General features: G+C 52.6%; 1 protein-coding gene across 1 annotated transcript in view; it reads right to left on the bottom strand.

The window, feature by feature from the left end:
- Positions 1-13,836, bottom strand: part of UBE3B (ubiquitin protein ligase E3B) — a 55,670-nt gene that overhangs the window by 7,014 nt on the left and 34,820 nt on the right. Inside the window, exons 18-26 of the mRNA XM_044674040.1 lie at positions 13,007-13,126; positions 10,106-10,282; positions 9,875-9,985; positions 7,464-7,601; positions 6,739-6,804; positions 5,687-5,745; positions 3,078-3,260; positions 2,582-2,693; positions 195-287 (exon numbers count right to left, since the gene is read on the bottom strand). Of these exons, the coding sequence (XP_044529975.1) occupies positions 195-287; positions 2,582-2,693; positions 3,078-3,260; positions 5,687-5,745; positions 6,739-6,804; positions 7,464-7,601; positions 9,875-9,985; positions 10,106-10,282; positions 13,007-13,126 (1,059 nt within the window). The remainder of the gene's footprint in view (positions 1-194; positions 288-2,581; positions 2,694-3,077; positions 3,261-5,686; positions 5,746-6,738; positions 6,805-7,463; positions 7,602-9,874; positions 9,986-10,105; positions 10,283-13,006; positions 13,127-13,836) is intronic.

The following is a 13,836-nucleotide window of genomic DNA, read 5'->3' as shown; positions in this document are numbered from 1 at the left end:
CCTCCCTCCCTCCCTCCCTCCCCTGGCCAAGACTGGAGCTTTCCAATCACCTGCCTCTCCCCTCATCCCTGCCAACAGAGCCTCGAGCTCTGGAAACAGTCAGAGGAAGAGCCCCCACCCCAGCCCGTCCAACACTGCTGGCATCCCAGAGGCACCCATCAGACCCATCAAACTTTATAAGAGAGCTGGGATACCTGGTCATCAGACACCTCGACGCAGCGGATGGAGAAAGGAGGCTTGAGGTAGGCAAACCCTAAGAGTGGGGGCCGCGAACAGCTGGTCACAAACTGGAACAAAGCAGACCATTCAAAGGTGGGGTTGAGCCTGGGTCCAAGTCATCGCAGGTCTTTGACAGAAATCAACGTTTACAAAAGGCACAAGCACTTAACCAATCGCTGTTTGCTCACTCACTGCCATTAACGGCACAGTGTCATCTCTTTTTCATTCTGTCATTTCAGAATGTTTTAAAAATGATAAACCTGCTCTTAAAATGGCTTTTCCCCCTCGATCAATCCCTGATCAATCCCTAAGATGGTATGGGCCTGCAGCAGGGAGATCGCTGGGTCACAGGTACCCGAGGAAGAGTGCTGAGGGAACTGCTTGGGGCCAATCTAGGATTCCTCAGTAGGGAGCATTTTAACAATCCACACAAGAAAAACAAAATGGATAAAAATAATTTTTATGCACTTATTATGTGCTTAGACTATGGATTCCTTGTCCATAAATCCAAGCTAGCTACTAAAGATGGCCAATGCGCTGGGCTTAGAGATGCAAGCCAGACGACTTAGAAAATTACCTGGTGCTTCTTATGATTCCAAATTACCCCATGGAGCAAAAAGCTAACTCATAAATACAAATGTTCTACTGGTAATGCTGAACTGTTATGACCATCACAGACTCTGACAAATCAAAGCTTCAGGTGAGCCACAGGACACTCGGGAGACACACAGTAGGCACCCGTCAGTTCTAGGAGCCTATTTCCAGCACAAGAAGTAGAGAAGGGGACGCCATTAAATCACAGTATGACGGGGAGGAAAGTGGGCTGATGTGGGCAATAGAGAGCTGGCCTGATGCTGTACCGACAGCCGTGAAACATAAAACAATGTACAGGAGAGACCTTCACTGTCTGTGTGGTGCAGGCCCCTTTTTGGGGCAGTCTGGTGAGGCTTTTGGAACCCATCTCAGAAGATTTGCTGTCTACCCTCAAAACGGAAGGAAATGCTAAAATTTCACTTAGATGTTAATGAAAAGATGCATGTAATTTTTTTCCCCATTCAAGTCATAGACGCTGGGGGTTAAGAGCTTCAGCAGTTGATCTTTGGGAGAAAAGGTTTTATTGCTTTAAATCATAGCCACAGCTGCCTGTCCTGTCTCCTGGATAGCTGCCCTTCTTTCCTTTTCCTGGTTCAGTGTCCTATGAGAGAATAAACAGAACCGTGGTGGCCAGAAGGACACTGTGGGTTTGTGGGGAGGGTAATTTTTTTTTTTTTTTGATAAAGAGCAACAAAGCCCCTCAAAGTCACTTGCCAGTAAGAGGTGACTTGTATGTCTAAAGTATCAGCTCACTGGAGCTGTGAACCGATCTAACGATTCTGGAGGGCAATTTGGAACTATGGCCAAAGGGCTATAAAACTGTGAACTGATGCAGAGTAAAGGGAGCAGAATGAGAGAACATCGTACATAGTAACATGTATGATGATCGACTATGAACACGTGGCTACTTTCAGCAATCTGCACTGATCTGGGACAACCCTGAAAGACCTGTGATGGAGATGCCGACCACCTCCAGAGAAAGAACTGCTGGAGTTGGATGGACGTGGATCAAAGCCGACTGTCTTTCCCGTCGGTGTATTTTTAGTTCTATTTTGGGGTTCTGTATGAGCGTGCTCTTGTGTGTGCTGCGTCATGATACATGGATGGCCAAGATCAATTGCTTACCGTCTCCGAGTGGGCGGAGGGAAGGGAGGGAGGGAGTCGGTTTGGATCGTATTATTTTGGAAAACATAAGCTGAAGATTCCCATTTACATGTAATTGGGAAAATAAAAGCTCTTTGAATCAAAAAAATAAAAAAATTATAAAAGCATTATTTCCTACGTTAGGAGCGTTTTAGGGTTCCAAAAGGCCCTCCACAGAACAATGCCGTCAGGGAGGTCAGGTATTGCTATTCTCAATCTACACGAGAGGAAACGGTAGCTCAGGGAGGGTTCGGTGACTGTTTGATGAACGGCAGAGCTAAGACAGGAACTGAGCTTCTAAAGCGGCTCGAGGCTTTTGCACTTCCCTAAAAGGAGAGGCCTCCCTCCATATGTTTAGGGGAACACGGCTTACTGTTAGTCGTCAGGGTGGAGGATCCACTTCCGCAGGCTTCGCCCCTACAGCTCTCTCAGAAGCCCGAGGCCCCACGCCCCCCGGCTCGGCCCCAGGGTTTTCCCAGAGAAAGGGAAGCCATGGGCTGAGAAGCAGCTGCCAGGCCATCAGGCCTCAGGACACCGCGGCCTCGGCACACGCGGCACAGAAGGATGTCCGGGCCCCAGAACACGAGTGCTTAAGAGGCTGGCGCTTTAAGGCACATGGATTTACCTTTAGAAACATAGCTCGCTCCTCCGGGGTAAAGTCATTGGCCAGAATGTCCCAGAGCCAAATGATGACTCGATGACTCCCGTGAAAACCACCATAGTATACTGTGTGTTTCCTGAAAAATCATGGTTTAGAAATTCAGTACAGAATGACTTTGCCTGCAGACTAAAGACCCGCAGCACAGTGAGCGCTCGTTGGCAGCTCCTGTCCTTTAAGCATGCTGCCTTTTTTCCACTCCTCACCTTCTACCTTAGAATCAATACTGCGTATCAATTCCAAGGGCATGGTAAGGCTGGGCAATGGGGTTAAGTGACTTGCCCCGGCTCACACAGCTGGGAAGTGTCTGAGGCCAGACTTGAACCCAGGCCTGCGTCCCCATCTCCTGGGCCCCCTGCTTTAGTGTCTCCCCGAGTCCCCTGCCCTGCTCCCAGCAGATGCCAACATACACCCTAGTCCGGAGGCCTCCCCCGTCCCCGGCCATTCCTGGTCCCTGCCTCACTTTAAGTCCTCCAGGTCGATCTCCGCGTTGTCACCGGAGATCAGGCGCTGCAGCTCAGGGGTGGAGAACATCCGAATCCATTCCCATTTGATGATCGAGCGGAATCCACTGATGAGAGAGGCCGTCTGGCTTTTGATCTGCGTGTGCATCCGGAAGTGGGCCATCAGATGGATGTAGCTAATTCTGTTCCGGAGGGGAAACACACAAAGACAATCATGTGAACAAACCGGCACGTTTTAGGGCAGTTTGTTTCCTGATTCACAGAATCTCAGACCTGGAAGGGACGGCAGAGGCCGCCTTGTGAGCTATCCTGCAAAGATGGTCAGCTAAGAAACACCCGGCCACTCTGACGCAGACAATGACCCAAGGCAATTTCAAAGGACTCGGGAAGAGAACTGCTCCCGGCCTCCAGAGAGAGAACTGGTGACCTCTGAGTGCCGACTGAGGCTGCTTTTTACTCTTTTGTCAACTGGCTAATACACAAATGTGTTTTGTATGACATCACATGTATAAGCAATATCAAATTGTCTGCTTTAAAAAAACAAACAACTTTTCTTCTTAGTATCAATTCTGAGACAGAAGAGTGGCAAAGACTAGGCAATATGGTTAAGTGACTTGCCCAGGATCATGCAGCCAGAAAGTGTCTAATGCCACATTTGAATCCAGGACCTCCCAACCAAATCCAGGCCTGGCACTCTATCCATTGTGCTACCCACCTGTCCCTAAATTGGAGGGAGGTGGGGTAGGAAGGAGGGGGAGAATTGGGAACACAAAATCTGAGGAAATGATTATTAAATTTTTTGCATGTAATTGAGAAATTTTTGACAAAGTAAAAATCATTACTATCCCACTCAGCATTCAAAGCCTTTGACGAACAAGGAATTCAAATAAAATTCAATTTCTTAAAGAAGTTAAATAAGCTGTGAGTCAAATCTCCTCTGCCGATTTCCTAGGTAAAACCTTTGTTCAGGTTTATAACTTCAGCCTAGCCAAGGCCCCATGACCACAAACCCCAAATGAGCGGATTCCAAAGTAATTACTTCTATTACACTCAGAATTAATTAACCAGCCTTGAAAATAGGACTTTAGCACCAGCAGCCCATTAAGCCAAAGAAGCCGTCTGACCCTGATAGGTCACTGCGCCCAGCATAAGCGTGTGTCCCTCCCCCGGAGAACGAGAGGAATGGCTCGGCCATCTCTGACGTCCTTCCCGCTCCCCCCAGCCCCTGTTCTAAGGCCCCTCCCAGCCCTGGCACGAGGAGCCCGACCCCAAGTGTGAAGAGGCCACACGGCCGTTAGCCTGTACCACAAGGAGCCCCGCCATCGCTCGCTGCCCACCAGTCCTCTTCAATCCAGGCTCATAAAGGTGTCCTCATCCTGAATGCTCCCCAGAGGGAGTCCAGCACCCACGGCTGCCTCCTGACAGTCGAGAGGCTGCTTGTGAAGTGCTCTGTTGACCCTCATCTGCTCTGCTCCTGCCAGCTCTTCTATCCCATAATGACTGTCCAGAAGGCCGTTCTGACCTGGCACCCAAGGACTCGAGGCTCCTTTGTGAATCCTGGGCTCCCCTGTAGAATGAAGGCTTCATCCAAGGCCCTCCTGACTGCCTGGCTCCTCAGATGGTGTCCTCTGCCACTGTGCACCCTGGCACTCTACGTAGGCTGTGAAACGCAGCCCAATCCCAGCTATGTGGGCCTCCCCCGCCTCAGTGCTCCCCTCCACCAGCCCTTCAGGGCCTCCCCCGCCTCAGTGCTCCCCTCCACCAGCCCTTCAGGGCCTCCCCCGCCTCAGTGCTCAGTCTCTCCTCTTCATTAGCCCTGCCTTTCTGCTGAGCCTCAAAGGGCTCAACGTCCTGACAGAATGCTCTCTGGCGGCCAAGTCTGAGATGGAAGGATTCCGCTTGAGGCCGGTCTGCCCAGCCTAAAGTCCAGCGGATCTGCACAGGGGGGGACCTCTGTGGGTCCGGCCCAACACTGCAGAGCCCCTGGCAATGATGGGCAGAGGCAGAGGAGAGAGGAGACAGCACTAAGCAGAGACCAGAAGATCGGTGGGCACGAGGATGTCGGCAGAGCGGGTGCAGCAGGCCAGCCTGCTTCTGGAGGCTCCGAAAGCTGGCATTCATGACAGATTCCTAAAGCTGGTTATCTGTGAAAACAGCTATAGGGCTCCAAGCCTCATCTGGTTTTGTGTGTCTAAGTACCACTGTGTAAGGCATGGGATTCATCACAGTGCCTTCCCTTTCAGAGGCCTGCCACGAGCTATCTCCAGGGTGATCTGTCTCCTCCGAGGGGTCTCTTTGGGCCCACGCGCCTGGATGGCCCACAATCCATCTGTCTGTATCTAGAACTGTCATTAAGCTCCTTGGAATGCCACGGCCAGGCCGCCTTTGACCTCAGAAGCACTAGTGCAAACAATAAATTGTCAATTCTTATTTTGCAAATCGAATTCGCTACCATTTCTGCCTATGAACTGTAACCAGCAAATTCCATTATGGTCCTTATGGCCTCTTTCTACTTCCATTGATCTTAATAAATCCTGCACACAAGCCTGCAGAGCCAGAATGAAGTCTTTCCAAGTGGTGACCTGAAGAATCTAATTGTGATACTCACTTATTTTCATTTGTAACCGGAATTGTCTTCCCTCCAGGAACCAGTTCATGGCAAACAAGCTGATGAGGAAGAAGATTGCATTATAATTACTGGACAGGCATTTTCCTGGAGATGGAGGGCCTGGGTAAACTCCCGGAATAATTACAGAACGGGGTCAGGCTGTTTAGAACAATGGGTCCCCCTGCAAAGCAGCCCTGGAATGCCAATGGCCCCAGTCTGTCTACACCAGCCCAGAGGGGCCTTTCTCGGGGAGCCAAAGCCATATTTAAGGACAAAAAGAGGTTCATGCTAAAGAAAAACCTACTCCACTTGGGGTACATCTGAAAAGGGAGCGTTCCTTTGTGCACAGACTTGGAGGCCATTTTCCCTACGGATTTAGAAGACCTCATTTCCCATTTATGCATTTGTACATAAACCAGATCTGGTTTTTTGGAGATAGCACTTGGTGTATGTGTGCATGTGTGTGTGTCTACGTGTACTGTATGTGTTTGCACACGTGTGTGTGCCCACATCCACAGATCTGTGCAGATTACAAGAGATGGTGAGAAGAAAGCAACTTGAGAAGCAGAAAATCTCCCAAAAGGCCACTGGGAAAGAGACCACCAAGCCTCTGTGTTTCGGAGTCTCCTTTCTTCCCTTCTTTCTGAGGAGTATGAACATGGCCAGGCCTCCCCGGCCTGCTTCTTCCCCCTCTTGAAGTCCTATAATCCTCAGCTGGCGAGAGCCTAATCCTCACCATGGCAACCAACAGCCATGTCAACCAGAGGAGAGGATTATGGCTTCAGCCGAGAATGATCCCTAATTGTGTTATCAGCAAAACTGTGTCTGCACAGGAAGCTTCTAGAGGGGGTCAGCACTGCAGAGGCTTGATGAGAGAGCCCTTAGTTCACCAGGGGCCAGGAGAGAGAAGGGAGAGGGAGTCCCCCCAAACTCTCCAGCCTTGGCAGCCCTGTGCCAGGGGGCCTGGGGACAGACTGCGAGGCCAGAGGAGAACAAAGCTGGAAGCAGGCAGTGGGAGGGGGATGGGACTGGAGGCAGACAAAGGGCCCCACCTGGCCCATCACGTCTTCATCGTATGACAGCGTCAAGCCCAGGTCACTGACGTCTCCATCGTAGCGCTGTTGAATAAGATGGGAAAGAAACTCAAGAACTGGGTAGCCCATCTCTCTGCCCCTCGGGATTTTCTTTAGGTGTGACATTCAGGACTGCACAAAGAGCTGTGTTTTTGTAAATATAAACTCCCCCCTTCGGTCCTTGGAAGAGGCCATGAGCTTTCATTAGTCCCCAGGCAGGGTTCTCAATAGGGCCCCTAAGCCTGCAGCGGCCCCTAATATGGCCTTTTAATCAATTTAACGAGAGAAAGGAGGGGCTGAAGGGCAGCCCATCTTTACCCATTAACAATGGGGTGCTGTAAAGGCCAAACATCTCCAGACAAGGGAGCCATTCCTGACCCCTGCCTTGGGCACGACTTCCTCCCTGCCTCCTCCCCGACGCCCTCTCTCTACCTCAGTGGGCAAATCCCCCTCCCACTGAGCCTCTTCCTTTGCTTGAGACAGCTGGGGTCACAAGGAGAGTCATCTACTAACCCGAAGCCAGAGGGTGCGGGAGGGGGCCCTCGGCCAGCAGAGGCTCATTTAACAGGACAGTGGAGGGAGGGGAGGGGAAGGGACTCTGGTCTTACCACCCAATGACCATGTTGCTTCCTCCTTGGGCCTTCCCACCAGTCTATAAGCCCAGTCAAGCTTCCCTGACCCCAAGGGGTTCAAATGGCACCAACCTTAATAGAAGTGAGGTTTTTATAGAACTCTGCATCCAGGGAAGGCAGCTCATCTACTGAGCTGTAGAAGATGCTGTGATGGTGTCCAAGAAGCTGGCTTAGGAAGAAGGAAGCAAAAGGCACATCTACTACAATCCCCTGGAAATGAGAGAGAAGGGAACCTCAGGCACTGCCCTCGGGGAGCTGAAGGGATCCCCTCAGCGTGAGCGGGCAGGACCCCAAGACTCCGGCACTGACAGCAACCCCTTTGTGTCCGCCTCATGTCTCTGTCTTCCCACAAGTTCTCTTGGGCAGCTCGCCCTGTCTCCCCTATTTGCTGGGGGCCTCGGGACTCCCCAGACAAGGCATGGGTACTTGGGTTCTGGCTTCCAGGGCTAGTCAGCTGCAGCCTTAGTGCCTCACACAGCTCGTCACTGGTGTGATGCCTCTCTCTGGGATGGGCCACGGCCTGCTTAAAGGGGTCTCAGTGCTCGGGGAGTCCCCTGCTTGTTTAAATTCTTTGGAGACTGGGGCATCCCATCACTTGCAGCCAGATGGCATCAGAGGGAGAGGGATGAAGCTAAAAAGAAGAGACGCGGAGCCCTCCCTCCAGGAACCTAAGGCACCGGGGTCGCCAGCCACTCGGCAGGCTCTGAGGTCCAGCCTCCCTAACTGGTGTCCTTGGACCTCATGAGAGCAACGGAGTGAAAGACAAAAGCAGAACATCCCCCAGGGCGGGAGATGTAGGTTTGAGAGGGGCTGGTACTGGCACAGTGGCATAAAACCAAATGATGTGACTATCATGGGCTGAAGGACCTGGGGGGCGCCACAATGGTTTTCTCCGAGTGCCTGGTGCAGGGGGAGCCCTTCTGGTCGCCTCCACCTGCTCGTGGCCTGGCTCTCAAACTCCCTTGGATTTAACCACTTTGTATTAGTTGTGTTTACACACGTGAATGTGGCTGCAGGTGTGAGGGTACGCGGGTTCACACTCTCCTCTGGCACAATGTCTACTCCGTGAGAGCAGGATATTTTGTTCTTTGTGCATCCCCAGCCCTAGGCACAGTCCCTGGCACAGAGCAGGCGCTTCATAAATGCAGGTGGACTGACTATGTGCTCTAAGGAGAGCTCAGCCTTAGGTTGGTTGGTCCCAAAGGGTGAAACCTGGAGCCCCGAATGGGAATTGCAGGGAGGCAGATGCTGACTGAACATGAGGCCGATGTTGCTCATCATCAACGATGTCTCCAAGAGGAATGAGGGACCCGATGGGCTTTGGACAGAGGACAGGGAGGGCCTCATGCCAGGGAGGCCACAGAGACAAGTGCTCAGGGCTTGGACTAGATGACCCCTACTGAATCCTTCCATTCAATGACTTTTCATGGAGAGGCTGGCTCGTTCCCCAGCCCCCTTCCCTTGCCCCGGATCCTCCCCCACGCTGCCCCACTCTTAGGGAAACGTCAAACCAACATCCGTTTGTCCTGCTGTTGATTCTCTCTTCCTGGTAAACATAACTGTTTCTCTTAGGTTTGTAATGAAGCGTGAAATGAACCTGCCCGTGCTGGCTTGGGCCTTTGCCGCAGAGGTCAGCACAGCGCAGGTGCCCAAGGGGCCTAGTCTGTAGAGTTCTCGAACATCTTAAGAAGCTGGCCCCCACCTCCACCCCACAGGGATAATGGGGGCTGCAGAGGGTGCGGTACTTAAAAGGACCAACCCTATCTACAGCCTGTCATTCCTACCAAGAATCCTGCTGGCTGAGTAGGAAGAAAGGTATTGAATCTGCCTCCTTCTGGCCTGGCCCCATGAAGGCTTCCTCCCCAACTCTGAAGCCCAGGCAAGCCCCTCTTCCTATTTGCCTTCCTGGCCCACCTGCTGACTCCCACTCCCCAAATGGACATGGATCCCCCAAAGAAAGGAAGAACAGAAGAGCTGGAGTGAAGCCTCTTGGGGCCCCGGCTCACAACCAGAGAGTACATTATGGTCCCAAAGTACTAGATGAATGAGGCCCCAGTGGATCTTCCTGCCAAACCACTGAGGTTGACTGTCTAAATAGGTGACTCCCCTGCTCCAAATGAGGAAACTGAGGCTTAGAGAAGTGGCCCAGGAAGAGATGGATCCAGGATCTCCTAGCCCCAAGGCTCCGAGTCCAAAGTTCATTCCCCTACATGCTATTGCCTGCCTGCCTGCCTGCCTGCCAGGATCCCCCTCCCATGCCACTGCATTTGGGAGGGGCTCCAGGTGACTGGACCGGCCTCTGCATTTTCCGCTGTTGGACCACACGATCTCAGCTCACAGCTCTCGTGTCCATCTACTCCAACCCCCTCACATTTTTCAGAGGAAACCACGGCCCAGAGAGGTAGTGACTTACCCCAGGCCACCCAGGTGGGAAGGGGAAGAGCCGGTATTCTTACCCCCCGCCCCCTCCGATCGTGGCTCACCTCGTACACGGCCTTGCCCAGCATTTTCCCCACAAACTCAAAGAGCTGTAGGTAGTTCTCATGGATGTAGGATGTGGGCGATGGGTAGAGTCTCTCATCCCCACTGGTTGTCTACAAAGTACAAGGACGGCGTGGGGTGAGTGAGAGGCTGCTGCGGGGCCTGGTTATCCTCACCTCACCAGCAGCTCCAGGCTGCCTGCGGCCCCTCAGCCTCCTCCCCCAGTGGCGCACCTTGAAGAGATTCAGGGCCGGGTCAAACACCCTTTTGATGATCTCTTCCAAGAACTCCTTGAACACGCCGTCCTGGTCGATGCCAGCCTCATCCACGCCCAGGTCGTTGACAAACTTCACTCGGATCACACCCTTCATGGCGTTCTGGGAGAGCTGCCGGAGCTGTTCGTAGCCATCCTGCCCAGATCAGAGGAAAGGCCCGTTAGCAATGCTGGGCTTCCTGCGGCCTTCAGACTCGGCTCTCTGGGCCTCCTCCCACATGCTGCCGCCCCCAAGGCTGACGGCCAGATTCCCCAAGAATGTCCTGATGCAGGCGAGGGATGCGCAGGAAGCTCATCTCATCGCTCTATGGTAGGATGGACCCAAGATGGCCCTCTACAAGCCTCTCCTGAAAGGGGAATCTGCCCTCCAGAGGAGGCCCAGTGGGAACGTTAGCCAGGATGAAGGAAAGAGGGATGTAAAAACATGCCGCGCCAGGGGCAGCTGGGTAGCTCAGTGGATTGAGAATCAGGCCTAGAGACAGGAGGTCCTGGGTTCAAATCCGGCCTCAGCCACTTCCCAGCTGTGTGACCCTGGGCAAGTCACTTGACCCCCATTGCCCACCCTTACCACTCTTCTGCCTTGGAGCCAATACACAGTATTGACTCCAAGATGGAAGGCAAGGGTTAAAAAAAAACAAAACAAAACAAAAAACATGCCGCACCTCTGTGGAAGCCTTGAGCCTCCAAGACAGTTAGTCTGAGGCTGGACTGGGCCTAGCTCAGATGCCATCTCCCCCAGATGCCTTTCCCAGCACCTCCTCCTCCTGGCAAGTCCTTCTCCTGCCTCAGAATCCCCTGCAGCTTTTTTGTTTGTTAAATCCTTACCTTCTGTCTTAGTATCAATCCCAAGACAGAAGAGAGGTGAACTGGGCATTTGGGGCTAGGTGTCTTACCCAGGGTCATTAGAAAGTGTCTGAGGCCAGATTTGAACCCAGGTCCCCCAACTCCAGGTCTGATGCTCTATCTACTGTGCCATCTAGCTGCCCCTACCCCTGCAGCCCTTTGTACTGCTCTGTTACCGACTGGCATGCTGTGCCCTCTAGTCACGTGCGTGCTCCTTCTAGCCTAGGAGCTCCTGGAGGCCAGGGGCCACGTCCTATCCTCCTCCCTTTCCCACACAGGGACTCACCCAAAGTTGACGCTCAGTAAATATTTGTTGAATGTGAGCCAGGTGCAGAAAAGGGGATGGGGTCACCCCTAAGTGTAACAGCCCACCGCCACCATCAATGCATAAATTCACTTTGTTCTTGGGGGTGACTATGATTGGGTCTAAGGTTACTCTGTGGATCTGATACCTCACCCAAGAGCTCTTTCCTTGGGGTCATCGTTGTGTTTTCCTTATATCTCAGGGGTACTAGCAGTGGGACTGTTGGGAAGTCACTTAATCTTTTTCTGCCTCACTTTCCTCATCTATAAAATGGGGATGATGATAGCACCTACTGCCCAGAGTTGTTGTGGGATCAAACGAGATACTGGCAAAGCACTCTGCAAACCTTAGAGCACTGTATGAAAGAAAGGAAGGAAAAAGACAGATTTGAGTCTCTGGGATGGAAGAAAAGTTCTTGGGACCCTCACCTTCCAGCTGTAAGAGCTGCTGCCTGTGCCTTTGGCCAGGCGGTCTCTGCAGAGGTGGCCCCTGTGCCACCCTGCTGGAATGCCCTCATATTTGTTATAGGTAGCTTGGAATGTAGCAGTGCTTCCTCTCTTAACTTCCTTGCTACCTTGCAGACGGCCTATAACATATCGGCCCCACGGTCCACATAGGGGATAGAGAGTGCTCACCTCGACTTAGAGGTCGGGGAGCCCTGGTTTCTAGTCCTGCCCAGGAAACTAACTGCCTGCATGTGCATGGGCAGCCCATCCTGCCTCCCAGCCCCGGGAGCCCCAGAGTCCTGGGGGTTCAGAGCGGCAAAGTCTCCTTAAAGTGCAAATGAAGGATAAGGAAAACTTGGGTACAGTTAGGTGGAGGAGGGCCATCTAGGCAGAAGGAACACTCAGCAAAGGCCAAGAGGTGGGAAACCCCGAGGCATCAGAAAGCAAGAAGAGACGAGGGTACACAAGGGGGCCGGCCATGGGGGACATCAATGGGGAAGGACTCTGCCACAAGAGAGCCTCAGGGGGCCCAGGACCACTGCTGGAACAGCTCCCCCGATGATTCCAACGAGGAGCCGAGCTCTAGGTGAAGGAAAAGCAGTAATGGCCCTAGAGGACAGGCCCTGAGCTGGGACTCCCTGTGCCAAGAAGAGGGCGCCCTTCACGCTGAGAAGAGCCGGCACACTTCGTACCAGGTCAGCGGGCTCTGACACGCAGTAACACGTGGGAACGTGGTTGTCTCAAAGCCTTGCAGCCCAAAGAGAGACAAGTGAACACACGCAAGGAGCCGAGCAGAGCCATAGGAAAGGGAGCGTGGGCTGATCCGAGTTCTGGGAAAGTTCTGCCTGGCTCGTCCGTTAGCATCTGAAGACCAACGTGATTCTCTCATGCTCAACCCCGTTAGAGCTCTTCTGGGCAAAGATACTGAAGCAGTTGGCCATTTCCTTCTCCAGCTCACCTGACAGATGAAGAAACTGAGGCAAACAGGGCTAAGTACCTAGCCCAGGGTCACACAGCTACTACATGTCTAGGCTGGATTTGAACCCAGGTTTTGATCCACTAAGCTACTTAGTTTCCTCGACCAATACGATTCTCCAAGTAATGAGCAAGACCAAACAGCCCATCCAGCCTCCAAGAGGCCGAACGCCACCTTTGCGACGGCTGCTGGGCGGTCCCAGAATCGAGGCCTGAGGACCCAGGCGGTGCCGTGTGAATGGCCGCCTGCTCCTGGGGCTCGAGGCATCGATCCGCGAGGGGCCCCACTCACCTCCAGCATGCGGGACCTGCGGATGGTAATGTGCGTCACGTGAGGGGAGGCAGAACTGGTCTCCACGAGCCCGAGTTTCTCCTTCTCCTTCATCACCATGTTCCGGAAGAGAAGCACTCTCTGCAAGCAGCAAAGACAGGCCCAGCGTCATCCCCGTGGAGAGCCCAGGGAGAACCACTGCATGACACGCTGGGGATGAGGCTGCTCCTGGTGGTTGTGGCAAATCTGGCACGGCAACTGATGTGAGTTTGTGTGTGGGGGTCGTGGGGCCTGTGCATTTTTCACCAGTGGTCCAGGGAAGCAATACTCAAAAAAAAAAAAAAAAAAAAAAGGGTGAGGGGGCAGCAGAGATGGAGACTGGAGGTCCTGGATTCATATCTGGCCCCAGACACTTCCTAGCTGTGTGACCCTGGGCAAGTCACTTAACTTCCATGGTCTAGCCCCCTTCTGCCTTGGAACCAATACACAGTACTGATTTTAAGCCAGAAGTAAAGTTTAAAAAAATAAATAAATGGTGACTTGGTCTATGAGTCAGAGGCGAAGCCTGACTATAACTGAGCCACGAAGCAGAACCAGGGTGAGAGCTGGCCCGGTCAGGCCCATTTCGTTACAGTCCTTGCCACATTCTGCTCCCATTTCTGGGCTACACTTCCTTCCGTGTGTGCCTTTCTGCAACTTAGAGTGTCTTCTTCATCTATTTTATAAATATTAGCCCTTGTCTGTAGGGAATCCATCTACAGTGGCACTTAGCTATCAGGGTTTGTTTTTTTTTTAAAACCCTCACCTTCCATCTTGGAGTCAATACTGTGTATTGGCTCCAAGGCAGAAGA

Source organism: Gracilinanus agilis, chromosome 1 (genome assembly GCF_016433145.1).
Source record: "Gracilinanus agilis isolate LMUSP501 chromosome 1, AgileGrace, whole genome shotgun sequence".
In the NCBI taxonomy this organism is placed as follows: domain Eukaryota; kingdom Metazoa; phylum Chordata; class Mammalia; order Didelphimorphia; family Didelphidae; genus Gracilinanus; species Gracilinanus agilis.
Note: the sequence above shows the minus strand (reverse complement) of the source record. Positions and strands in the feature narration are given on the sequence as shown.